This window comes from Polypterus senegalus, chromosome 10, assembly GCF_016835505.1.
Source record: "Polypterus senegalus isolate Bchr_013 chromosome 10, ASM1683550v1, whole genome shotgun sequence".
In the NCBI taxonomy this organism is placed as follows: Eukaryota; Metazoa; Chordata; class Cladistia; order Polypteriformes; family Polypteridae; genus Polypterus; species Polypterus senegalus.
This window is the reverse complement of record NC_053163.1, coordinates 157,157,861-157,185,404: the sequence shown is the minus strand read 5'-3', so window position 1 is coordinate 157,185,404 and position 27,544 is coordinate 157,157,861. Positions and strand designations below refer to the sequence as shown.

The 27,544-nt window shown below is 42.0% G+C and overlaps 1 protein-coding gene across 2 annotated transcripts in view; it reads right to left on the bottom strand.

Moving 5' to 3' along the window:
* tbxa2r (thromboxane A2 receptor) overlaps positions 1–27,544 on the bottom strand; it is a 94,179-nt gene that overhangs the window by 29,992 nt on the left and 36,643 nt on the right. For both annotated transcript variants that reach the window (XM_039767108.1, XM_039767109.1), the window contains exon 2: positions 13,914–14,759. In XM_039767108.1, the coding sequence (XP_039623042.1) occupies positions 13,914–14,702 (789 nt within the window). In that variant the 5' untranslated portion in view covers positions 14,703–14,759. The remainder of the gene's footprint in view (positions 1–13,913; positions 14,760–27,544) is intronic.

The following is a 27,544-nucleotide window of genomic DNA, read 5'->3' as shown; positions in this document are numbered from 1 at the left end:
TTTCTTTGTGGTGGCGGCCTGCTCCACCTCCACCTACTCAAAGCATCCTGATGCTCCAACATTGATGGACTGAAAGCCAGAAGTCTACGTGACCATCATCATCAAGTCCTTCCATGAAAACCCTAAATACAAAGAGGACTGTTTGACTTATGTTAGGTAGATTGTCCAGAGGGGACTTGGCGGTTTCGTGGTCTGGAACCCCTACAGATTTTATTTTTTTCTCCAGCTTTTGGAGTTTTTTTTTGTTTTTTCTGTCCATCCTGGCCATCAGACCTTACTCTTATTCTATGTTAGTTAATGTTGACTTATGTTTATTTTTTATTGTGTCTTCTATTTTTCTATTCTTCATTTTGTAAAGCACTTTGAGCTACATTTTTTTGTATGAATATGTGCTATATAAATAAATGTTGATTGATTGATTGATTGAAAGAGCGCCCTCTGCTGGATAAACCCTCTTATGCAGTGGAATAGTTTTTTTTTTACTGTCTCATATACGAAGTAGGGCGGCACGGTGGCGCAGTGGTAGCGCAGCTGCCTTGCAGTTAGGAGACTCGGGTTCACTTCCCGGGTCCTCCCTGCGTGGAGTTTGCATGTTCTCCCCGTGTCTGCGTGGGTTTCCTCCCACAGTCCAAAGACATGCAGGTTGGGTGGATTGGCGATTCTAAATTGGCCTTAGTGTGTGCTTGGTGGGTGGGTGTGTTTGTGTGTGTCCTGTGGTGGGTTGGCACCCTGCCCAGGATTGGTCCCTGCCTTGTATTGGTAGACCCCCGTGACCCTGTGTTCGGATTCAGTGGGTTGGAAAATGGATGGATGGATATACGAAGTATAGTGAAAATATTGTAATCATCCAAAGATTCGATGTCGAGATTTTGATGAATCTCGACGGTTTAGACCTCCTTGCATTTCTCATATGTGAAGTACAGGAAAAGTATGGGAATCCTCCAAAAATTACATTTCGAGATTTTGATGAATCGCGACATTTTAGACATCCCTGAGTCTGAAAATACCATTTTGGAATTATGTCTGTGTGTTTATGTGTGTGTGTGTGAACACGATAACCTGAGTATGCTTTCACTTAAGTCAACCAAATTTTGCATTTGAGTATTGGGTACAAAATGGAGATTTCTATCAACTTTTGGGCTATTTCTGTTAACCGGTAGTGGTACTATTATTCATGCAGCTGCAGAGTCCGATTTACTCAACTTTACTTTTATAATAATTGTTCAATATATTATTAACTAGCAAAATACCCGCGCTTCACAGCAGAGAAGTGTGTTAAAGAAGTTATGAAAAAGAAAAGGAAACATTTTAAAAATAACGTAACATTTGCTTTCTATTCGTTTGCATAGGCACAGTGCCAGCGGCAGCCTGTCTATAAACTTAATTTAAACTTACGGTTTACACCGTGTGCTTTGTTTCCGCAGTAGCTGCACTTATGAATATGCTTGTATGCGTCACTCGCTTCATATTCTTTTGCTGCCTTCTCAATTGTGTGATGCGTTTCTTGTTCAGCGCTCTTTGGAGCTCTTCCTCGTTCTCTACTTACTGCGTTCAGAGTCAGTTCACGTGAGCCGCTCTCTTGTGTGATCTTGCGATGTCCACGGCTTTATTTAATTTTAGCTAAGACCCGGCACTTAAAAGTTTCTCTAGCACTTTCGCTGAGTTTGTGCCAAACACTAGACCATCTCACCTTCGTTTGCATAAGCACAGTCCTTCACCCGCGAATATTTACCTTATATGGGCAGGCACTCGATTACGTGGGAGGCGTGATGATGCGGGACGCAACTCTGCCTCACACGGCGACTGAACTGCAGGCTATGGCCGTATATATGCACGTAAGTAGGTTCCAGTCATGACTGTTACGCATAGAATTTCGTAATGAAACCTGCTTAACTTTTGTAAGTAAGCTGTAAGGAATGAGCCTGCCAAATTTCAGCCTTCTACCTAACGGGAAGTTGGAGAATTAGTGATGAGTGAGTGAGTCAGTGAGTGAGTGAGTGAGTCAGTCAGTCAGTCAGTCAGTCAGTCAGTCAGTCATTCAGTCAGTGAGTGAGTGAGTGAGTGAGTCAGTCAGTCAGTCAGTCAGTCAGTGAGTTAGTGAGTGAGTGAGGGCTTTGCCTTTTATTAGTATAGATTTGATTTGATTTGATTTGTTGTTGATGATTCTTTAATGTGCATAATATAAACTATAATGATCGTTCTTGCGGTTTACTCCTCAAATATCCGTCCCCATATCTGAGTATATGAGAAAGTCGGGACTTTCTCACGATTTGTTGAATAGTATTGGTTACCGGACCCCTAAACTGTGGAGTGGTCTGCCTGCTACTATAAGAGACGCCCCTTCAGTCTCAGCTTTCAAGACTCACTACTTCAGTTTAGCACACCCTGACTAGAGCTGCTGACCAACTGTACAGACTGCACCTCTGCTGTTAGTCATTAGCACTGAAACATAAGTAACATGACAGCTAGAATTTGTTACTAACCCTCACCTATTCTGTTTCTCTTCTCGGTTATCAAATGTGGTACTTGGTGCCACTGCCTACCAGCCACCTGCCACCTAAAGTCATCTCTGATTTAATTTATTTGACTCAGACCCTTTAAATTAGGGCTGATTGAAAATTGAAAAACAATTAGTGACAGGCCCTGCACCACTAACTGAAGTCCTGGAGGGCTGCAGTGGCTGCTGGTTTTTGTTCAAACCCAGTGGCTTAATTGGAGGCCAATCCTCCCCAGTAACAGATCTTATTTAATTTTATGGCTTGTTAGTGTTTTAACTCTACCATGTCAGTTCATTTTTAAATCAGAGATATTTTTTTCCTTTCTAATGATTCATGTATCATCATACAAGTCATTTGAACCCTAAAACGGATGAGTAATTTACAGTTGTTCACATTCTCTTCAGTTTCCAAATCCAAATAGCGAGTGATGAATATACGCGGGTGGAAATGGAGAAATGCCAGTTCCTTTGTCATTTGCTTCTTTTTGCTAATAAGGAGCCATTAAATCAATGCATGCAGCTGTTTAAGACCAAAATTAGTGATTAAGCATTCAAAATCTCAACCAGCGAGACCACTAAAACGACACAGGAAAATATCACTTGAGCAATAAGGGCCTCATCAGCAATGAATGATTTCTCAGAAAGCAACTGAGTTGGAATGAAAACCTGAAGCCACTGCAGTCCTCCAGGACCACCAACATTGCTCAGCCCTGATTTAAAGGGTCTGCGCATTAAACAGCAAATAAATTAAATGAAGTTAATTAATATCTGGGCGGCATGGTGGCGCAGTGGGTAGCGCTGCTGTCTCGCAGTACGGAGACCTGTGGGTTTGCTTCCTGAGTCCTCCTTGCATGGAGTTTGCATGTTCTCCCCGGGGTTTCCTCCCACAGTCCAAAGACATGCAGGTGAAGCACATTGGTGATCCTACATTGTCCCTAGTGTGTGCTTGGTGTGTGGGTGCCTGGGGTTTGTTTCCTGCCTTGCGGCCTGTGTTGGCTGATATTGGCTCAAGCTGAACCCCATGACCCTGTAGTTAGGATTGCACTATATATAAAAAAGATGCATAGTTCTAAAATGGGACTAAACTAGGAATAGACAGTGTAAAAGGAGACAAAGGGTTAGGAGACCACCCTGGTGTCCCTAGTGTGTGCTTGGTGTGTGCTTGGTGTGTGTGTGCCCTGCGGTGGGCTGGCACCCTGCCTGGGGTTTGTTTTCTGCCTTTTGCCCTGTGTTGGCTGGGATTGGCTCCAGCAGACCCCAGTGACCCTGTAGTTAGAATATAACGGGTTGGATAATGGATGGATAATTAGTATCCAAAACTAGTCACTAATTAAGAAAATGGTTGGAATGAAAACCAGTACCCACCTGTAGCCACTGGTTCCTCAGGATCAGCATTGGCCACCCCCGGCTTCATACATTCTGGGTCTGATACGATATAACAGAGTTCAGAATTCCCCGTAAGAGAGACGGATGTGGTAACAGCTTCCTGCTTGCAACGTGCGGATCTCATGTCTCTTGTATACAAAGCGATTGTGCTGCCAGCACTCTACTGTATTTTCTATTGTTATTTTAATGTGAACTTTCCCGACTTACAAATAAATAATTTTGTGAATTTCCCCTTGGGATTAATAAAGTATCTATCTATCTATCTATCTATCTATCTATCTAAAAAGAGTTTACCGTATAACAATGCTGGTGTTGTAGGAAGTATTTTAAGACAGAGCAGCTTTTATCTGTGGCACCTCTGCTTGAGAGCCACCTTTTCCCACCGTCTCAAACGTACGCAGTTTTTAATGTCTGGAAAACACTTAAATCACTCAGAGATCTGCACACAGACAACGTCTTTGCATCCTGCGAATGATTACTCTGCAAATTGAACACATTTCTTTCACTACCTTCAAATTCGAAACTGCTCAATTTCCCTCACCTTCCACCTCCCTCTATGCCTGCAAAAATATCGATCAGTCTCGAGGACTCAGACAGCATCTCTGTAATATATTAAACTATTTTACAGTCCCTTCCCTTTCAAAAATCCCAGAGGACAGTCAACATCTCAGAAAAGGAGTGGAAGGCAGCAATGCAGAGAATTCACTCGAGCTCCAAATGCGCAAAGCATACAATTATTCATCTCAAAATGATATATCGAGCACATCTCTCTCGTTTCAAATTGTCCAAAATGTTTCCAGGACGAGAGCTGACCTGCAAACGTTGCAATCGAGCTCCAGCCTCACTGGGCCGCATGTTTTGGGCCTGCGCCAAATTAAGATCATTCTGGACCAAAATCTTTAAATGCCAGTCAGACAGCCTTGGGGTCTGGTGAGCTCACAGAGGGGCTTAAAGTGGAGAGGGACATACAAACTGTAATGGCCTTTACCACACTACTGGTACGTAGACTTGTCTCTCGCAACTGGAAGAATCCTAACTCACCTCTTTCAAGTCAGTGGGTCACTGATGTTATATATGATCTAAAATTGGAAAAAATCTAATTCTCACTTAGAGGATCTGTGCAGAACTGTTTCAAAACCTGGAAGGCTCTAATCAATAACATTTTACAATAAGCATTTAAATTGAGGAAGTGGATTCTCTCCCCTCTTCTTTTATTCTATTTATTTTTATTCACTTATTTATTTACGCATCTCTCTATTATAATAAAAAAAATCTTGGAAGGAGACGAGACGTGATTTTCTCAGAGAGATACTTTCATATCCCGCAAGATGAGACTGGGGACAGAAATAAAAGACAAAGAGTAGATGACAAAGTAGAATGTCGTAAAAAATTCAAAAACATTGGCGGGCTACACATGCAGAGCAGGTCAGAGATACTGGAAGCACAAAAATTCTAAAGTCTCAAAAAGAGAATAGTAAAGATCGCATTAGCGCAAACATATGGAAATTCTTACTCGGTGAAATAATGGAGTAGTGAAGAGAGATCGAATCTATTGTTTGGATTTAAACTTTAAGTCGTGTAATTCGTGTTGCCATCGGGGAAAAGTAATGTTTCTTCCTAATGAAGAGGCGTATCTGAGAGAAATAAAAGATTTGTTGTTTGGTGAAAGTGAAATCCACATACGTGAGCGGCGGAAGTTGCTGGCGCGTACTGCAGGCTGGGGGGTTGGGGAGCGAAGCAAGCAGGGGCCAAAGCCCCCAAGTTTTTACTATCATTAAAGTTTTATTCTACTGGCGTAGCTCTTTCTCATGGGTGGGGGCTGATTTATTTCAAACCTAGTTTTGTTAAACTTGACTTGCTTTTATGGAATGTTTTAATAAAATGAATACAATTTAAAATAAAATGTAGGTGTCGACTTGTATGCAGCTGCAGCTCCTAATTTAGTGTATCGTGCGTCTCTGGAACATTGCAGGGTTATCTCTCTGTATTTAGGTTCACTACAGCAACCCATATAGCTTTACTAAGTGCAGCATATAATAAGGTGTTCGCACAACGTCCAAATCAAAAAAACATCCCATTTTTACAGAGCACGGGTCCTAATTTAGGATCCTGGGGTGGTCCATCTTGTAGTGGGTATGGCAACGCACCGACCTTGAACTCTCCAACTTGCATATTTTAACTTGCACTGCACTTTTATCACTCTTTAATTAATATTGTTTTAATCAGTATGCTGCTGCTGGAGTATGTGAATTTCCCCTTGGGATTAATAAAGTATCTATCTATCTATCTATCTATCTATCTATCTATCTATCTATCTATCTATCTATCTATCTATCTATCTATCTATCTATCTATCTATCTATCTAATATAGTGCCTTTCATGTCTATCTATCTATTATATAGTGCCTTTCATGTCTATCTATCTATCTATTATATAGTGCCTTTCATATCTATCTATCTATCTATCTATCTATCTATCTATCTATCTATCTATCTATCTATCTATCTATCTATCTATCTATCTATCTATCTATCTATATAATATAGTGCCTTTCAAGTCTATCTATCTATTATATAGTGCCTTTCATGTCCATCTATCTATCTATCTATCTATCTATCTATCTATCTATCTATCTATCTATCTATCTATCTATCATATAGTGCCTTTCATATCTATCTATCTATCTATCTATCTATCTATCTATCTATCTATCTATCTATCTATCTATCTATCTATCTATCTATCTATCTATCTATCATATAGTGCCTAGATTTTCTGCAAGATGAACATTTTCCTGATGATAACAGTGACTGAGGTAGTGACAATCAATTGGGTGATGTGGAACCTGTAGACTCTGGTGATGATGCGATATAGTTCCATTTCATATCTATTGATCTATCTATTAAATAGTGCCTTTGATATCTATCTATCTATCATATAGTGCCTTTGATATCTATCTATCTATCTATCTATCTATCTATCTATCTATCTATCTATCTATCTATCTATCTATCTATCTATCTATCTATCTATCTATCAGTTATATAGTGGCTTTCATATCCATCTATCTATCTATCTATCTATTATATAGTGCCTTTGTAGCTGTGATGTCTTTCACTTGGATGTTAGAGATTGAACTGAGTAAGTAAAGCTGGAAAAAATATTGGCTTGTGTGTTTTCATTTAAGGTTGTAAAGCAAAATAAATGGGAATTTTTCGAAGGGCGGATTCATTTCTATACCCACTGTATATGTACTAGTAATAGGATATCAGGGCTAAAAGGGTTAACTTGGGTTATGCTGCATTGATTATGAAATATAAGAAGCCCTGCCTGTGGACTAAGCCCAACAGGTGAACCGATTCTGGGTTCACATGTGCAGCAAGAACAGGAGATGCAAGTTGTAATGAGAATGTGTATTAAAGCAGTCGAAGTGCAAATGAACACACGGCAACCCCTCCACCCCGACACACAACAGCAAGCCACACTCACAGCACTTGGAGAGCCACACACTTCCCAGGAGACTTCAGGAATTTTGCTGGCAGAGTGCTGGGGTTATACACACGAGATATTTTTACACCAACTTATTATTCTGACTGCTGTTTTATGGCCGTCTGAGAAAGTTCAGAGACAGAGTGTCACAAAGTAGGAGTTCCAAAGACTGTGAGTCTCAAAACCACTTTCCAAAAAGGTCATTTGATAGATAGATAGATAGATAGATAGATAGATAGATAGATAGATAGATAGATAGATAGATAGATAGATAGATAGATAGATAGATAGATAGATAGATAGATAGATCTGGGGATATATTTGCGTTCAAATTAAATTCAATAAAAAAAGTGCAAGATCAGAAAATATCACATCAACTCACCAAGCACTCCTAAGGTCAAAACATCAGAAGTTCGCACAAATATTAAGCCACAAAGGACTCACCAACTCCGGAGCGCACTGGAAATGAACCACTGGGAACTGTGATAGACCCTCAGGATTTAAAGGACAGGGGGTGGTACCTGGCAGTGATTGGCAGGTGGCCCCGCCTCTTGGGGGGACCACCCATTAAGCACAGATACACAGAATACTGTTACTCATAATCAAAAGAACAATAACCCATACAAATAAATCAGAAATGTACAACAAAGACTCATTTGAAAGAGACACCTCACTGAGAGATGACGCAGAAGACGGACACCCCCGCATTTGGCGGAGGCCCGGGTGAGCTGCAGCTCCCTTTCCAAAAACTCAGGCATCTGCAGTTGTTCCAGACCAAATGTCGGAAACATTTGGCAGAATTGAAGGTTTTGATTGAAGAGCTGTGCAGGTCTGCAGTCTCAATTTATAAAAATGTCAGTTGTTTTGAGCGCTAAGAATACAGAGACGCCAACAAGACAAATCTGATTTATAAAGTCTGGCACGTCACCCTCTACAAGAAATCACAATCATATGGTAACATGTGTATTAGCCGCTGTTTTTTCTCGGTAGATTTCTCTGTTCCTCTGCTTTTCCCTTGTGTATTATTAACGTGTAGCCTTTATCAGAATGCCTCATATCTCCCAGACTTCCCACTGTTCATCAGGTACCATATAACAATATAATGTACCATATAACGTCTCCCCACCTTTCCCTTCTACATTTATAACCTCAGGCAAATAGGTGTCGTAAAAGACAAGCAGGAGTTAAGTTACGACTTTAAATAATGTATTATTGATAATATTCATAAATAATAACAATATGAAAAGTACAAGTGAATATTAGCAACCATACAACCTGATAAATGGTGATGAGTCGTTTCAGGCAGCACAGCACTTGGACAGAGGCAGTGATGCTGTAAGAATTATGTTCCTGGACTTCTCTAGCGCCTTCAACACCATCCAACCTCTGCTCCTTAGGGACAAGCTGACAGAGATGGGAGTAGATTCACACCTGGTGTCATGGATCATGGAGTATCTTACAGACAGACCTCAGTACGTGCGTCTCGGGAACTGCAGGTCTGACATTGTGGTCAGCAGCACAGGAGTGCCGCACGGGACTGGACTTTCTCCGGTCCTGTTCAGCCAACACACATCAGACTTCCAATACAACTCGGAGTCCTGCCACGTGCAAAAGTTCACTGACAACACTGTGGGCGGCATCAGGAGTGGGCAGGAAGAGGAGTACAGGAACCTAATCAAGGACTTTGTTAAATGGTGCGTCTCAAACCACCTACACCTGAACACCAGCAAGACCAAGGAGCTGGTGGTGGATTTTAGGAGGCCCAGGCCCCTCATGGACCCTGTGATCATCAGAGGTGACTGTGCAGAGGGTGCAGACCTATAAATACCTGGGAGTGCAGCTGGATGACAAATTGAACTGGACTGCCAATACTGATGCTCTGTGCAAGAGAGGACAGAGCCGACTATACTTCCTTAGAAGACTGGCGTCCTTCAACATCTCCAATAAGATGCTGCAGATGTTCTATCAGACGGTTGTGGCGAGCGCCCTCTTCTACGCGGTGGTGTGCTGGGGAGGCAGCATAAAGAAGAGACGCCTCACGCCTGGACAAACTGGTGAGGAAGGCAGGCTCTATTGTAGGCACAGAGCTGGACAGTCTGACATCCGTGGCAGAGCGACGGGCGCTGAGCAGACTCCTGTCAATCATGGAGAATCCACTGAACAGGATCATCTCCAGACAGAGGAGCAGCTTCAGTGACAGACTGCTGCCACCGTCCTGCTCCACTGACAGACTGAGGAGACCCCACACTATGCGACTCTTCAATTCCAGATAAACGTTAACATTATACAAAGTTACTGTCTGTTATACCTGCATTGTTATCACTCTTTAATTTAATATTGTTATTATCAGTATGCTGCTGCTGGAGTATGGGAATGTCCCCTTGGGGATTAATAAAGTATCTATCTATCTATCTATCTATCTATTATATAGTGCCTTTCATATCTATCTATCTATCTATCTATCTATCTATCTATCTATTATATAGTGCCTTTCATATCTATCTATCTATTATATAGTGCTTTTCCTATCTATCTATCTATCTATCTATCTATCTATCTATCTATCTATCTATCTATCTATCTATCTATCTATCTATCTATCTATCTATCATATAGTGCCTTTCCTATCTATCTATTATATAGTGCCTTTCATATCTATCTATCTATCTATCTATCTATCTATCTATCTATCATATACTGTCGAAGATATCTTGGGAAAAGAAGATGGATTTTCAGATGTCTGTCATTTTAACACACAGTTTCAGAAACGCATTTCCATTTATTTTAAACTGCACTCTCAGAGATCTCTACTTAGTCCTTCATCCTGCTGTAAAACCCACCACATTGCAAACACGTCAGTGCAAAATCACAGCTATTGCGGACCCTCCATGATGACTTTTTCCAGCTCACGACACACTCCTGGGGTGTTTATTGTGACTTTCTTTCTGTTTGTAAGTTTGAGCTGTGATTTCTATCTTTAATGCACACAAGAAACCCGCTTTCTGACTCATCAAATTCACCAAACGCAGACTTTCTTTTTCCCAGCTGCGCTTCTTTTTGCTTCTCTGGACCAGAAGACCAGCTGTCCCTCGACGTCACTCCTTAAACTGAGGTGCTGTGAGTCACTGCGTGTTTTGCAAATGAAACAACCGAATGCACTCAATGCTAAGGTCTTCAAGTATTTCCTCCTCATTATTTTTATTTATTTAGTAGACAGTTTCACTCAAAACAACTTCTAAAAATGTACAGAGAGTTGGAGTGTTTATCAGGAAACTGCTAAATTAACAAACAATTACAGAACGACATTTAAAGTAAAGTCCCAGAAGATGGGAGCTGCAGCTGTGAGCAAACGGGCAGCTAATAACCAACCACCTGTTTAAAATACAAGTAAACTGGTTTTATTTATTTATTTATTACACCTCAGTGTTATAAGGAATGTATGGCTTATTGCTTTAAAAATAAACAAATAAATAAACCAATAAATAAATAATAGCATTATGATATGTGAGTAAAAATGATTAAATATATTACGTGTGTGTGGGGGGGTTATTGCTATATTATAATTTACTTGTGTGCTGTCTGTCGTTATTGTTCATGATCTTCACTTCACTAATACAAAAAAATAAAAAAATAAATAAATGTGTCAGAAAATGGGCATTTTGTTGCTAGTGTCTTTATATATTTAATTCTTTCTTAGTTTAAATTAATTTATTTCAGTTACACAGCAAAGAACATGAAATACAACTTGAAATCTATCAAAGTTTGGGGGTGGGCTCTAGCAGGTAACGCGTTTTAATTGGTAAATCCTTGGCAGAGTGGGTGTAGATCATTGGCTGTGTTGTGTGAAGTACCCACCAGTCATATCTGAGTAAAAAATAGAGTTACCTGTCTGGAAAGTGGCTTGAGTAAAAGGAAAATAGGACCATGTGAAGAGAACTCAAGTAAAAGTTATATTATAAGAATGGATGGAAAATAGAAATATGGCGGGTACTTATTATTGTTCTTTAATGAGAAAGAAAACCAAACTTTGGTTTCCGTGGTGAATGCTGTCACACCTTCTAAAGGGCTCAGGTAACTTGAACGATACCACTGTTGGGCAGGAGGGGGCACTACCACCGGCTATCTCTTTGGTTTCCTCCACAGCAAAGACCCATCACTGGGAGATGACACCGAGCCTGGCCCTATCTATCTATCTATCTATCTATCTATCTATCTATCTATCTATTATATAGTGCCTTTCATATCTATCTATCTATCTATCTATCTATCTATCTATCTATCTATCTATCTATCTATCTATCTATCTATCTATCTATCTATCTATCTCTTATATTATATAGCACCTTTCACATCTGTCTATTTATTATATAGCATCTTTCAGATCTATCTATTATATAGTGCCTTTCACATCTATCTATCTATTATATTATATAGTGCCTTTCACATCTATCTATCTATTATATTATACTAGCCCACCCGCGGCGTACCATACGCTGCATAATCAGGGCAGTTTTTTAATGATTTTTAAGCACAGGGGGAAAACTAACATTTGAAAAATCTGTAATGTAATAAATCAGCAAGAAAAGCAACATTGTAACAATGCACGGAACGAACCAACACACAATCGTCTGAATTGACTGAAAACTGGCAGACCACTATCGCTCATATGCCCACCTCCAACTCATCACTCGAGTCGTTGTCATCTTTGCACAGTCCAGATGCACCTGTGACTCACGTAGACTTTCCGTGTTCCTGCAGGAGCATCTAAGAAGATGCACATTTGTCGTGGATGCGAATTGCTGTATGTAGCGTGTAAAACAATTTGCTATGGTGCATGCGGTCGTGCGTCATAACCGAAAACTCGGTTTTTAAAGACTGCTTACTTCATTGTGTTTTAATCTCAGTTGTAAAGGATTGTTTTAAGGATCCCATGAGATACCCCTCGCAAACTGATTCACCTCCACGAGAAACATGCCTCTATGAACAGTCAACGTGGCTCAGAGGTGCCAGGAGTTGGTGGGCGTGGCTCCTTCCTGCATGCATCATAGGTGTCTTACTTGTCGCCGGCTCAGTGAATTCACGCCCCTTCCAGCATGCTTTCCATGGTTGTCTTGCCTTAGTGAATTATATATATAGATAGTGCCTTTCACATCTATTTATTATATAGTGCCTTTCACATCTATCTATATATTATATTATATTATATAGTGCCTTTCACATCTATTTATTATATAGTGCCTTTCACATCTATCTATCTATTATATTATAAAGTGCCTTTCACATCTATTTATTATATAGTGCCTTTCACATCTATCTATATATTATATTATATAGTGCCTTTCACATCTATTTATTATATAGTGCCTTTCACATCTATCTATATATTATATTATATAGTGCCTTTCCCATCTATTTATATACAGTAATCATGTTTGTTAATATCAAAGTAATTGAATAATCTGAAACAGCACCCAAGGGTTGTTAGCATCTTTGGAGATAACCATTTCAAACTCAGATTAAACAGTTCACACACAGCAGTACACAAGTCAACGTAAATTTTAACAGAACATCTGAAGCATGAGTGGATGCCATCACTAATTGTCTCTCAGCCTCATATACGCTTGGAGACATTTAAATGACACATGCATGTCTGACTCGGTCGCCTCTGATTGAAGGTTAAGGTCAAACCAGCTCACACTAAGCTGAAGAAAGACTGGGGAGTGAGGGGTTAAGCGATCCCACCACACTCTGCTCAGCTCAGATAAAGGGGCAGCCTCACGGTTATCAGTGGGGCCCAAGCAGGCCGTGTTCCTTGAAACAAAGTGGCGAGGAGGCTGTAAGGCTCACATCTCTGTCATGAGATGTTCCGGTCAGGAAGGAAATCTAAGGAGATGAAGCTGCTGTGACGTCCTAATTTTAGCCTGAAACTCAAACAATGGCCTGCAGCTTCACCTCACGAGTGAAAAAAATTTTACAAACTGTCCTGCTACTGTATGTTTTATATAATGCTATCTATCTATCTATCTATCTATCTATCTATCTATCTATCTATCTATCTATCTATCTATCTATCTATTTATCTATCTATCTATTATATAGTGCCTTTCTTATCTATCTATCTATCTATCTATCTATTATATAGTGCCTTTCACATCTATCTATCTGTCTATCTATCTATCATATAGCGCCTTTCACATCTATCTATCTACCTAATTTCCAAACCTCACATTAAAACCTCTTTTCCATTTGAGGTCTTTCCGTCCCACCCCCTGTTTGCCCTTCCTTTTGTTTCTGTAACTTGTTATGTTCTTGTTGTTTATTCTCGTTATTGCCCCCATCGTTCACACCTGATGCTATCCCCTCCCGTTGTTCCCACCAGTCCCTATCTATATCACTGCAGTCTGAGATCAGAGGTCTGTAGAATGACTGGAGAACCTGAAACATCAGGTTACCAAATTAGCTTGATGAACCGAGTGGGTTTGCACACACAACTCTGCTGCATCCTGGTCTCAAGTGATCACCAACATGGACAGCACTCACCAGCATTGGACTCCAGCAGACGGATGCAATCACCATGATTCCCACGAGCTGCACCATCATCTCGACCTCGTGATCGCGTCTCCTCTGCACTGTGTCACGATTGCAGCACACCCTGAAGAGCGTCACCACACTGATTGTGTTAAGGATGAAGGACATCACGACAGAGAGGAGCCCCACCATGGAGAACGTTAAGGAGAAGGCCAAATCCGTAGCCTCAGATGCAATGCGGAAAAAGCACCATGATTTCGGGTAGTGCAGTTCATAGCGGCCCAATCCAAATATAGGCAGGAGGCCAATGAAGAGGGCGAAAGCCCAAACCAGAGCCACAGTAAGCACAGCACGCTGCTTCGAGGTGCTGGTCGACCTGGAGAACGGTCGGTTAATTCCCATGTAGCGCTCCACTGCCATGGTGGCTCCCAAAAGCAGTGGGCTCAACCCAAAAAAGACCATCGAGATGCCCATATAGTTGCAGAGATTGCACCAGGGATCCACTATTTCCCAACTAAAGTGCATAAAGTGGTACGTCACAACAATTGCTCCGGTCACCAGCAGGCCCAAGAAATCCGTCACCACAAGACCAGAAAGAAAGATGAGGAACGAAGATCGGGAGCTGCTCTGGGTCCGTTGGTAGGCATTCAGAAGGACGAACAATGCAAAGAGATTGGAGCTGAGGCCAATGATGCAGAAAATGGTGGAGAACCAGGGAGACGTGATGCTGCTGGTGGAATTGGTCTTCGGCAACGGCGGTAAATTAACCAGGAAACACCAGCTGAGACTGGACACGTTCATGGTGGTGGGTGGAGAGGAAGAGGTGCTTGGGATGGGAAATCTTGAAATTGATTTAACCTAAAAGAAGAGCAGGATACAAAATTACAATGGAATTCTGAATGAATAAAAAAAAAAACATCTTTAGATACTCACTACTGGATCAGGAAGAAAAAGATGACACACTGCTAGAATACATCTGTCTATTAATGACATAATGCCTTATCTATCTATCTATCTATCTTACAGTGCCTTTAAAATCTATCATTATTATATATCTATCCATCCATCCATTATCCAACCCGCTATATCCTAACTACAGTGTCACAGGGGTCTGCTGGAGCCAATCCCAGCCAACACAGGGTGCAAGGCAGGAAGTACACCCTGGGCAGAGCACCAGCCCACCGCAGGGCACACACACACACACACACCAAGCACACACTAGGGACATTTTAGAATCTCCAATACACCTAACCTGCATGTCTTTGGATTGTTGGAGGAAACTCATGCAGATAAGGGGAGAACATGCAAACTTCACGCAGGGAGGACCTGGGATGCGAACCCAAGTCTCCTTACTGCGAGGCAGCAGCGCTCATTATCATATAATGGCATGCATATTGTGGCATTCCGGCTGGGGCTGGAGACTGGCTGGGACGCGAGGGGGTGACCGCCCTGGTTATGTTGGGGGCCACGGGTAAAGGGCTTGGAAGCCCAGTCCTGTAGGGACCCGTGGCCACCGCCAGGCGGTGCCCCGGTGCCTGTAGAAACCTGGAGCCCAGCACTTCCGCTACACCAGGAAGCGCTGGGGGGAAGAAGACAGGGGACACCCGGAGGGCTTTCTGGTGCGCAGCCGGCACTTCCGCCACACTGGGTCGTGTCTGTGGAGGAATCCTGGGAAGCAGCTGGAGCCCATCCGGTTTCCTATATAAGGGGCCGCCTCCCTTCATTCAGTAGCGGAACTCGGGTGGAAGAAAGACGGAGCTGGAGAGAGGACTGGAGGCAGCCAGAAGGCTATTGGACTGTGTGCCCTGGACATTGGGGGAACGGTGCAGGAGGCACTGGGGAGTGCACGAACTGTAAATATTACTGTAAATAAACGTGTGTTGGGTGAACATACGATGTCCGTCTGTGTGTGTCCGGGCCATCCTCCACAATATCTATATCTATAGTGCCTTTTATATCTACCTATTTACCTATTTTTATATAGCGACTTTCATATCTATCTATCTATCTATCTATCTATCTATCTATCTATCTATCTATCTATCTATCTATCTATCTATCTATCTATCTATCTATCTATCTATCTATCTATCTATCTATCTATCTATCTATCTATCTATCTATCTATCTATCTATCTATCTATCTATCTATCTATCTATCTATCTATCTATCTATCTATCTATCACCACACGTGTTCTTGTGAGGCAGCTTAAGAGCTCTGGTGCCTGGGCTTGGTGCCTTTTCTCTGCAGAATGGAAGCCTGACAGCCATTCCAACTCTGGTATCATTTTTAATGTCTGCCTTCCTGGACCCGCCCCTTCCTGCCTGGAAGTCATAAGACCAGAGTTCAGTTTGAACTCCTGTCTGGAACTTGTTGCACGCACAAACCTTCAATTGCACAGGGACACCAGGGTGGTCTCCTAACCCTTTGTCTCCTTTTACACTGTCTATTCCTAGTTTAGTCCCATTTTAGAACTATGCATCTTTTTTTATATATAGTGCAATCCTAACTACAGGGTCATGGGGTTCAGCTGGAGCCAATATCAGCCAATACAGGTCGCAAGGCAGGAAACAAACCCCGGGCACCCACACACCAAGCACACACTAGGGACAATTAGGATCACCAATGCGCTTCACCTGCATGTCTTTGGACTGTGGGAGGACACCCACGCAGACACGAGGAGAACATGCAAACTCCACGCAGGGAGGACTCAGGAAGCAAATCCAGGTCTCCTAACTGCGAGGCAGAAGCGCTATCACTGTGCCACATTGCTGCCCTGTACGGTATTATGCAATCTAGATACATAAATATAATCAATAAATATGTAATATAATAAATAAATAATAGATATTGATAATACAGAAATGATCAGTGCATGATGATAGTTGTTGAAGACGTGTGTAATCAATGACAGGTCAGAATGTTTCACAGCAGAAGGATATCAAGAGTGTCAAAATCCTTAAAGGTCAGTATGAGATTTTCAGTTCTTCTCTCCCTGCACACTCGTCTTTACAGGTCAGTGGCTTGATGTACAAAAGTTCTGTTTCTAGAGGTGGTTGAGGCCGTGTGGCAGATCCCAAGGGGCAGCCTGGTGTTAAGGAGTCTGACAGCTTGGGGGTAAAAACTATCCGGCAGCCTGGCAGATCTGACTCTGATGCTGCAGTATTTAATCTTGGATGGCAGAAGTGTGAAAAGTCCACGTGAGGGGTGTAAGGGGGTCCTGCTCAATGCTGCAGGCCTTGTGGACACTGCGTTTGTAAAATATGTCCTGTAGTGAAGGGAGAGGCACCCCAATGATGTTCTCTGCTGTCTTCACTATCCTTTGTGGTCAGATATGTCGCAGTTGCCATACCAGACAGTGATGCGGCTGGTCAGAACACTCTCAATGGTGCCTCTGTAGAACGTGGTGAAGATGGAAGGGGGAATTCTTGCTCGCTTCAGCCGCCTCAGGAAGTGTAGTCTCTGCTGGGCTTTCTTGATTAGTGATGAGGTGTTGTGTGTTGTTACACTGAATGCTGTGGAAATGAATTAGAAAATGGATGGATGCTTCTAAAAAAATTTAGGAAAAGCTACTCTATCCAGGGATCCTTCCACTCACCCATCCTTTATTCTGAGTGTCCCAATAGCTCCCCTTTTCAAGAAGCCCACGCTGGACCCATCTCAAGAAGGGAATCACAGAGAAAAGTCTCGCTCCTCTCCTTTCTATCCATCTCGACACAAGGCTCTACCTTACCAGACTGTTTGGTGGTAATCAGTCAGGCATCACGGTTGCTACCAACATGTCATCTGTCCTCATCCTTCTAGATCTTTCCTCTGCCTTCATGTCTGGTGATGCCACCCTGGTCTGGTATTAAAATCTCAGTCCAGACCCTTTTCTTGTGTGGCGCATAGCGGGTGGAACAGGCTGCCTACTTCCATTCAAACTGCTGACCCCCTCCATGTGCTTAAGAAGCGTTTTGAAGACCCTCTTGTTCTGTGAATTTCTGGCTACCTGATAAAGGCTTTGAGTAGTTCCTCTGATTAATGAAGCGTAACACGCGGGTATTTTCATCACTCAGTTTTGGACCCTTGCCCTGTCAGCCCCCCAGGCTGATGTTGTTCTGTTTTGCAAGTCGCTTTGGATAAATAGAAATGGAAATGGAGATGGGCTTACTCGGGTATCACGGGAAGCTGGGCAGCATCAGGCACCAGGTATGCACAAGATGCCAGTCCAACATTGGGTATGCTTACTGAGATGCCAGTTAGCCTCATTTGCATGGTTTTAGGAGAAAAGCCACACAGACACCTGGAGGAGGTGCCGGTGCCACACAGAGAACTGAACCCAGGTCCTCAGAGGTGTGAGGCGGGTTTGTCACGCTCTACCACCTCAGCCAATAAGTAAAGAGTCTGGAAGCCACAGGACGTTTATTTTGGAGCTGCCAGGTTTTGCTTTACGCAAGTGGCCTGAACTTGACAAGGCGCCCCCATTTCGGAGGACTTGTTTGTTTTGGATTTTGAACTTTTGAGTAAACACTCGAGCTCTTAGGCCAGACTCGCCTGATGAAGAAGTGCACTGAAAAAGGCGACTTTCTTTGGATTTTTTTTTTCCACCACACTGAAGACGCAAACCCAATTCCAAAATCCTCAGCTGGCAACAACCTGGTAAGCCACTCAGTTTATTTGGCGGGGCGCCTGGAATGCAGAGCTGCTGATGCCTAACAAGCTGTAATCGCCATCGCTAATTACGTTACATTTGGGGCCTGTTTACATGCTTCGGCTGCAGAATGTGATCTCAGGTCCAAAACGTCTGTTTATCTGCCACTAAACCAAACGGTAAGAGACGGCACCCGGTGGTGAGTGCTGTCTCCTTGTGCAAAGGGGTCTCTGCGGGATCCAAATGCTTGCTGCATGTCGGCTCTGCCATCCTGCCACATCTACAGGGGTGCTTTAGGGTCAGGGGCAAATCTAAATCTGTGCCAAGTGGGAGCATAACCCTGCGGTGGACTGGCATGCCATCCCGTGGCGTAGCTGGAGTTCATGTCACTCGGGGCTGGGCGCTGCTTCAATTTGCCACCCTCCAACATATCTGAATATGTTAACCTATTCAAACAGAAAATTAACATGTCTAGAGAAAAATTAAGATACATTTTGCATAGATTTAATCATATATAGAGAAACCACAATCATTTTGAAAATATAATAATTTATAAGCATCAGCTAGAGAAGAATATAGTATAGACGCACTGATAAGCCGTGTTCTAATTATTAGTTTAATATAATTACGCTGCGAAAACCAGAACCAGTGTAGTGTACAAGTGATAGGTGAGGATGAGCAAGAACGCCTTCGGATTGATAATGAAACAAAATTATAAATTGAAAATGAGTTGTTTATCTTCCTAGAAATTCTGATGGTGTAATGTTTATGTTTATTTTCTTTTTGCCTCATAAATTTCAACTGCTGTGTCTGATGCCTTCACAAAAAAAATTTCTCGAAGCATTTGTGGATAAAAATTACAGAATTTTACTATTTTCACTTATGAGTGATATTATTTTTCCGAACCCTGCTGCTTACACACGAATTGTACTGAGCCTTTTGGCCAATAATGCCACCCCCAAAAATGTGCCACCCTGTGCAAACTGCCCCCTCTGTCCACCCTTAGCTACGTCACTGATGCCATCTATTGCTTAGCTCTCTGAACAGGCTCAAGTGCTCCATGCCCCAGTGAAATGAACCCAGATCCTGATGGACAGAGAAAATTGCATTCCTCTTATTCAAATAACAATAATAATAATAATAATAATAATAATAATAATAATAATGTGTACCCTCTTTTTCATTTTGTCCTGTTTAACGTTGGTTTATTTGAGGGCTGAAGGACTTGTATGAAGCTACTTGCACAAAGTAGGATATTATTATTATTATTATTATTATCTCTCTGCTATATTAAAAAAGGTTTCCATTGTGTCCGTATTATTTAGCCTTGACCACGCCCCTCCACATCGCTCGCCCAATCGTTACTCTCGCTGCGCACACATCCTCCCTCAATGTCCCACCCCCGCGACACTCTCAGTTCTGCTAACTGGCCCTTCAACGCAGTCGCTTGTTATGGCAAAGCAGAAAGGCAAATTATCGACTCACGAACATTGAATTTTAGATCGTGATAGAAAATGAGCGCCAAGTCGAAAAAGAGAAAGTGAACAAAAGAAGAGGTGCACATAATAAAAATCAACAACAAAGAGAATCGTCCAATAAACGAGAAAGAGAAAACATCCCGAACAATATGCGTACAGAAATGTGAAAAAAGCAACGTTTATAGAAGTTAGAGGATAAAGTCATTCATGATATTGTTTTTAATATAATTACATTTTTTTAATGTACTTTTTAATACGTTTTACTTCTTTACTTCTACTTTTTCACTTTACTTTTTATTACGTTTCATTATTCATTAACATTTAAAATAGGCAGCTACAGTGAATTACTCAATTAATTGATTTTCGCTTTGTAATAACTAAGGACCAAACCGTCTTCCTCCCGCGCCCCGCATACTCTCCTATATTCTCTCTCATCTCTTTAAATGCAATTGCTTTCTCTAACGGAGGGGCGCCCTGACGACCTTCGAGAGGCTCTGCTGTGAGATAGCGGGCACCCAGCGGGCACCCCCGGGTGTTGGCTGGCAAAGCCCTCTAGTTATAATAATAATATCATTATTATTATTAATAGTAATATCTTTCTTAATTATCTGTCCTGCTCTATTCACTCATGAAACCAAGTCCATCCCTTGAGCTTAGGGCTGCCACGAGGGTCTGAGGGTTCACTTGATTATTGAAGTCCTCCTCAGTATATGAGCAGCACCAAGGAGGATGATCTTCTGACCCTCGTGTATCTTGATACTAACAGGGAGTGTGTTGGTGTAGTTTTTCCATCCCACCAGCGCTACTGGTGTTATTGTGGTTTTCATAACCCACATTTTCTCAATTTCTATTTCTTGATCTTCACTTGCCTATTGGGGGGCTGGGTGGTCTTGTGGCCTCAGAAACCCCTGCAGATTTTGTTTTTTTTTTCTTCCGCCCTCTTGAGTTTATTTTTGTTGTTTTTTTTTTTCTGTCCTCCCTGGCCATCGGACCTCATTTTATTCTTTGTTAATTAAGTAAAATTTGCAATAAGATGCTGCAGATGTTCTATCAGACGGTTGTGGCGAGCGCCCTCTTCTACGCGGTGGTGTGCTGGGGATAGGCAGCAGAAAGAAGAGGGATGCCTCACGTCTGGACAAACTGGTGAGGAAGGCAGGCTCTATTGTAGGCACGGAGCTGCACAGTTTGACATCCGTGGCAGAGCGACGGGCACTGAGCAGGCTCCTGTCAATCATGGAGAATCCACTGAATCCACTGAACAGGATCATCTCCAGACAGAGGAGCAGCTTCAGCGACAGACTGACAGACTGAGGAGACCCCACACTATGTGACTCTTCAATTCCACTCAGGGGGGTAAACGTTAACATTATACAAAGCTATTGTCTGTTATACCTGCATTGTTATCACTCTTTAATTTAATATTGTTTTTTCCTATCAGTATGCTGCTGCTGGAGTATGTGAATTTCCCCTTGGGATTAATAAAGTATATACTGTATCTATCTATCAATTAGTACTGCGAAATTTTTATAAATTTTGACTTTTTTCTTTCTTCATCCTGTAAAGCACTTTGAGCTCCATCATTTGTATGAAAATGTGCCATAGAAATAAATGTTGTTGTTGTTCATATTTGGAGACTCAGTGTTTCTGTAGTTTTTCTGGAGGTGTTTCTTTCAGTGGGGACAGACATGTCAATGAGCAGATGTCTCCTTCTAGTCCTTCACTGCCGTATCACGTCTGTTAGTCCTGATTTCTGTATCAGGTTTTATTGGCATATCCCATAATATAGTCACCTCACCATTTTCAGTTAGCATTGATGGCTCGTGTTTGTAACATTTGCCTTATTGTGTTTTCATATTGCACATTGGAGCTATGCTGCTGCTTTGTTACATCTTTGTGCATATTCCGTTTTGAGCAGCCAGAGACTATAGACGGCCCATTGTCTGTTCTTGTATTGTTGCACATCTTTCAAGATCTTATTTCGGTGGTCTTGATGCATTGGTCTTGAGTGTCAGGGATGAGCCCTTCAGTTTCTGACTGTAGGCCTGCTGTTGGTTTAGGTTTGGTCCACGTCTTTGTCATTTATTCTTTTTGGAGGCTGTCCTTGGAAAGCTTTTACTTCCCGTTTGCTCTTTAGTTACTCCAGGGCTTGATGTTTGACTTCCATTTTTATTGTTTGAGCACAGTTAATAATGAGCTTGTTTTCCGCTATTTGGATCTCTGGCATGTTGAGCTCTCTGCTGAATCTGGCAGCTTCATGGTGTATGGATGACGTTTTCTTAGTTTCATGTTCTCCAGCGATCTTAAAGAGACTGTCTTTGTTTTCAACGTATGTATGCAGAGCAATTGTTATTATTTTAAGAGTGGTCTCATAATGTGAATTTCCCCTTGGGATTAATAAAGTATCTAATCTATCTATCTATCTATCTATCTATCTATCTATCTATCTATCTATCTATCTATCTATCTATCTATCTATCTATCTAATAGTGCCTTCCATATTCTATCTATCTATCTATCTATCATATAGTGCCTTCCATATTCTATCTATCTATCTATCTATCTATCTATCTATCTATCTATCTATCTATCTATCTATCTATCTATCTATCTATCATTATTATTATCATTATATATCCATCCATCCATTATCCAACCTGCTATATCCTAACTACAGGGTCACGGGGGTCTGCAGGAGCCAATCCCAGCCAACACAGGGCACAAGGCAGGAAACAAACCCCAGGCATGGCGCCAGCCCACAGCAGGGCACACACACACACCCCCACACACCAAACACACACCAAGGACAATTTAGGATTGCCAGTGCACCTAACCTGCATGTCTTTGGACTGTGGGAGGAAACCGGAGCACCCGGAGGAAACCCATGCAGACACGGGGAGAACATGAAAACTCCACGCAGGGAAGCAAACCCAGGTCTCTTTACTGCGAGGCAGCAACGCTACCACTGCGCCACCGTGCCACCCACTGGATGTTCAAACTGTTCTTTATTCAGCCTCCAGTTAATCCAAAATGCTGCTACAAGAATTATTAGAAGAACAAGAAAATATGAACACATCACTCCAGTTCTTAAATCCTTACACTGGCTCCCGGTTAGGTTTAGGGCTGATTTCAAAATCCTCCTTTTAACATATAAAGCCTTAAATGGTCGAGGTCTGGCTTACTTATCTGAACTTATCATGACTTACAAAGCAGAGCGCACATTAAGATCTCAAGATGCTGGTCTGCTTATGATTAATAAAATAACAGTGGGAGGTCGAGCTTTTAGTTACAGGGCCCCTAAACTGTGGACTGGTCTGCCTGCTACTATAAGAGATGCCCCTTCGTTCTCAGCTTTCAAATCTCACAACTTCAGTTTAGCACACCCTGACTAGAGCTGCTGATTAACTGTACAGACTGCATCTCTGTTGTCGGTCATTAGCACTAAAACATAAGTAACATGATAATTAGAATATGTTACTAACCCTCACCTATTCTGTTTCTCTTCTTGATACTCACGTGTGGCACTTGGTGCCACGGCCCACCTGCCAAGTTGTTTTGTCTGCCTAAGGTAAAGTCATCTCTGATGGAGGATCACAGAATCATCGGGTAGAGGGGTCCTGTCATCGGATTAGCTGTCTCAGTTGTGGAATGGCTAATAGGGAGAGGCAACTTGATGGCTGAGGTCTCCAGGACTCTAAACAAATCCAAACCCTACTATGTGATATCAGCTACTGTTGAATTCTGCTCGGTACTTGTAATATTTCTGTTGTACGATGATCCCTCGAGATATCCAGCTATCGCTCCCCTGCTATATCGTGGATTGTTCTGTGGAACATATCTAACATTTAAGCAATACAGTAAATCATTAAATATACGTTCATTGTACACTACGGTAGACAAAGAGTTTCGCGTTGCAGTACCCAGATGATTTCTTACAAGGCCCCTTATTAGCTGAAAGAGGAGACTCAGCCAATCAGAGCAGGATTTTCATTCCCTTGGGCTCTGATTGGCTGCTGCTAATGTGGTGTAATCTCGCAAGAACAGCAAGAGCGGGGTCCCCGGCGCATCTCAGTTCTCTGCGTATCGAGTACCTTGCTTGTTGTTGTGAGCAAACTTTTTGTGAACGTTTCGTTTTGTATTAAGCCCTACGATGGCTCCCAAGCGTCCTGCATCTTCTGAGCCTTCTGGTAGTAGTGAGCGTAAGCGCCGGAGGAAGACCTTGACCATTCAGGAGAATGTAGAAGTCCTGTATATGCTTTGGGAAGGAAAGTGTTATGTGGACATCGCTCGCCATTACGGCTTGAATGAATCGACAGTAAGCTACATTATTATTATTACTGTATATTATTATTATTATTATTACTAGCGACTGGGATCCTGATCGAATCGGGCTACAAATTCTATGTTTGTGAAATCCATATTTTCTCTGCAAAAAGTATTTGTTTTTTTAAGTCCTTGAAATGATTTTGTTATCATGGCACTGATTTGCGACCTTTTCGGCCGATGTAATGAAGAGCTTCCTGTTTAAACGGGGCAGCGAGACATGAACTCAGCTCTTCGGCGCACCTCATTTGAATTTTTCCGGCAAACAAATTTTCAACACAAACCGTATTTTACGACTCCAATCAGAGTCGGAGTAATAATTATGTTGGCGTGGTCATTTTAGATCTGAGATTGGCTAAAATTTAAACAATGACCGTTGTTAATACCCAGCCGTCATTACTCAGTTTGCCAATAGATGTCAGGAGGACGGATGCCAAAACCGAACTGCCCAAAGATAGATTTCGACGTACCAAACAAATGGCGATACGTTCTAAATTACTTACGGTTCCAGTGCTGTTGAAGGGTTTAAGTCAGTTCACGATGTTAATCCTGGAAAGTACACCCCACCAAAACAACGTTCTAAAAACCAACCGAACTTACTGTTATCTGCTCGAACCAACAGCGACTTACTATACTATACGTCCAGCGGCGTCACTGAAGCATTCGAAAATTCTTAGCCAATCATGCAATACTGCTTCCGCGTTTGCCACGTGATGTTCTAACTACAGAGGCAGAGTCCCATTATAGGGTTCTAACGTGTATTGAGTCGAGATATTGACGCGGACACCATACATACTGATAGTATCAAATTATATATTAGGATTATTATATTACTCATATCCTTCGGCCCCGACATCCACATATCATATGTGTTTACAAAGTGTGTTTTAACAAGTTTAAATGTATTTAAAGCATGTGGGAGGGGTATTATAAGGCTTAATCTATAAAAAAATGCTTATTTATATGGCCTTTCTATATTGTGGATTTTCACCTATCGCTTATGGGTCTGGAACGTAACTTCCGCGATAGGCAGGGGATCACTGTAATATTATATTGAATTGAGGATTACTTCTGTTCTGTTCTGTGTATTGTATTATATTGACCCCTGTTTTTTTGACACCCACCCAACCAACCTGGAAAGGGGTCTCTCTTTGAAATGCCTTTCTCGAGGTTTCCCAAAAAAAAGGGAACAAATGTTTTTCCTTGTCGTCTTAGAGCAGCGGTTCTCAAACTGTGGGGTGCGACCCCCTGGAGTGGCGCTGAAGCTGTAGAAGGGGGGCGTCGAATAAATAAACAAGACATCAAAATTCATTTTTTACATTTTTATTTCAAAGTTAAATTTGCAAGCATATCATCACAACGAATGCATTATAACTAAAATTAAAATAAAGCATTTATAAGGCATAGATCTAATGACTAATATGTGCCAGCTTTAAAGTACACGGCCTGTCCAGGTTTGGTTTGATATTCGAGATATCGAGACACTCTGAGCTCCTTTTCTATTTGAAGTTTGTTTCTATGACGAGCGGCGCCGCTGCTGCTGCTTTTATAGTCGCGTATTTTCAATCCAGAAAGTTCGAGACGTATCGGTGTCTGTCGCGAACATCCGGGTAACAGTAGATCAGGTGATAACGCGCCGCGACTGCACCACACTGGCAGCGTAGCCAACATTGTCAAATTGAGTTCAATAATTTACTGCGTGTTGGGTTATTTTCATGATACAACTAACAGCGGTATAATATTTTTTGGACGAAAATACGCTCGTCTCGCGCAGATTGACTTCATGGATGTACTCGTTTACGAGATTTTTAAAAATTAAAACATATTTAATCGTTTCTTTACATAAAAAAATAATTAAATACGAATAAATAATTTATTCTTTGTTTTTGGGATTAGAATTACTACCAAAAACCACACAAGGCATTTTAACACTTACTAAAGCACTTAAAAAAAAAATTCAAATATTTCACCGAAGTTAGCCGAACACATGCAAATCTTATGGAAGTAAAAATGATAGGATACCGCGGCACCGCACGAGTGTCATACCTGTGTTAGTTGTATCGGTGTTTATTCTCATCTATCTTATATTATGCAGGGGGCGCAGATTTTTTCCAGGTAGAAAAAGGGGGTCAGGTTGGGGTTGCAAAATACGAAAGTTTGAGAACCGCCGCCTTAGAGAGTCAAGGCTGGGGGGCTGTCAAGAGGCAGGGCCAGTTAAAGCCCATCCTGGCACTCCTTGTGTGATTTTGGGCTACACACAAATAAACTGTATTGTATTGACTGTGCTGTGCAGGTGACGAACGGGAGAAAGTTTTGCCCGCGCAGAAAAGAAGAAAATAAAAGTGTGCGTGCTGAACAGTAACTGTAACCGCCGGTCCGTGTCGGGTAAGGTGGCTGGTATGCCCCCCCGGTGGTCCACACTCAGCATAATTCTGCTGGTCTTAAATTGTTTCATACTTTACAAGTGTATTAACTATAACAACATGAAATATATGACTGCCTTGAATGGCACAGAAGCTTTTTAATCAACAATAATAACATCGGCAGCAGCTTTCTTTGTTTTTATATAGCGCCTTGACATGGAGTCAAGTCCTACTTAAGAGCCCCCGTCTGTTTTCACTTACTGCCGCTGTGCTTATCGCTCGCTCACCGCGGTCGAGTCTGCGCCTTTATCTCCAGCCTTCAGGAGCCATAAAAATCCATTTTCCTTTGGCAGCGGGCCTTTGGGTGACGGATGACTTTTTATTTCCAAAATACCTCATTGAACTCTGCGTGATACAAGTTGCTGTTTCAGATGCTTGATTGGTAACCTTGCAATATGAAACAGCTGATGAATAATGGAAACTAAAAGGAAAATGTCGCAAGTGCGTATATATTACGGCTCACATAAGTAGGCAGTACCAGCAGAGCTTCTCTCTGTAACCCTAAAATAATCACAAAAAACAATCAAAAACATAAGGGACTGATGTTGGGAGCAAACGCTAATTACAGAGCACTGCTGTATTCACCAAACAACCAACCACTGGGATTGGGATGATGGAGAGATTTTAAAATATCATCCATCCATCCAGCTATATATCCTAACTACAGGGTCATGGGGGTCTGCTGGAGCCAATCCCAGGGCACAAGGCAGGAAACAAACCCCAGGCATGGCACCAACCCACCGCAGGGCACACACACACACACACACACACACTAGGGACAATTTAG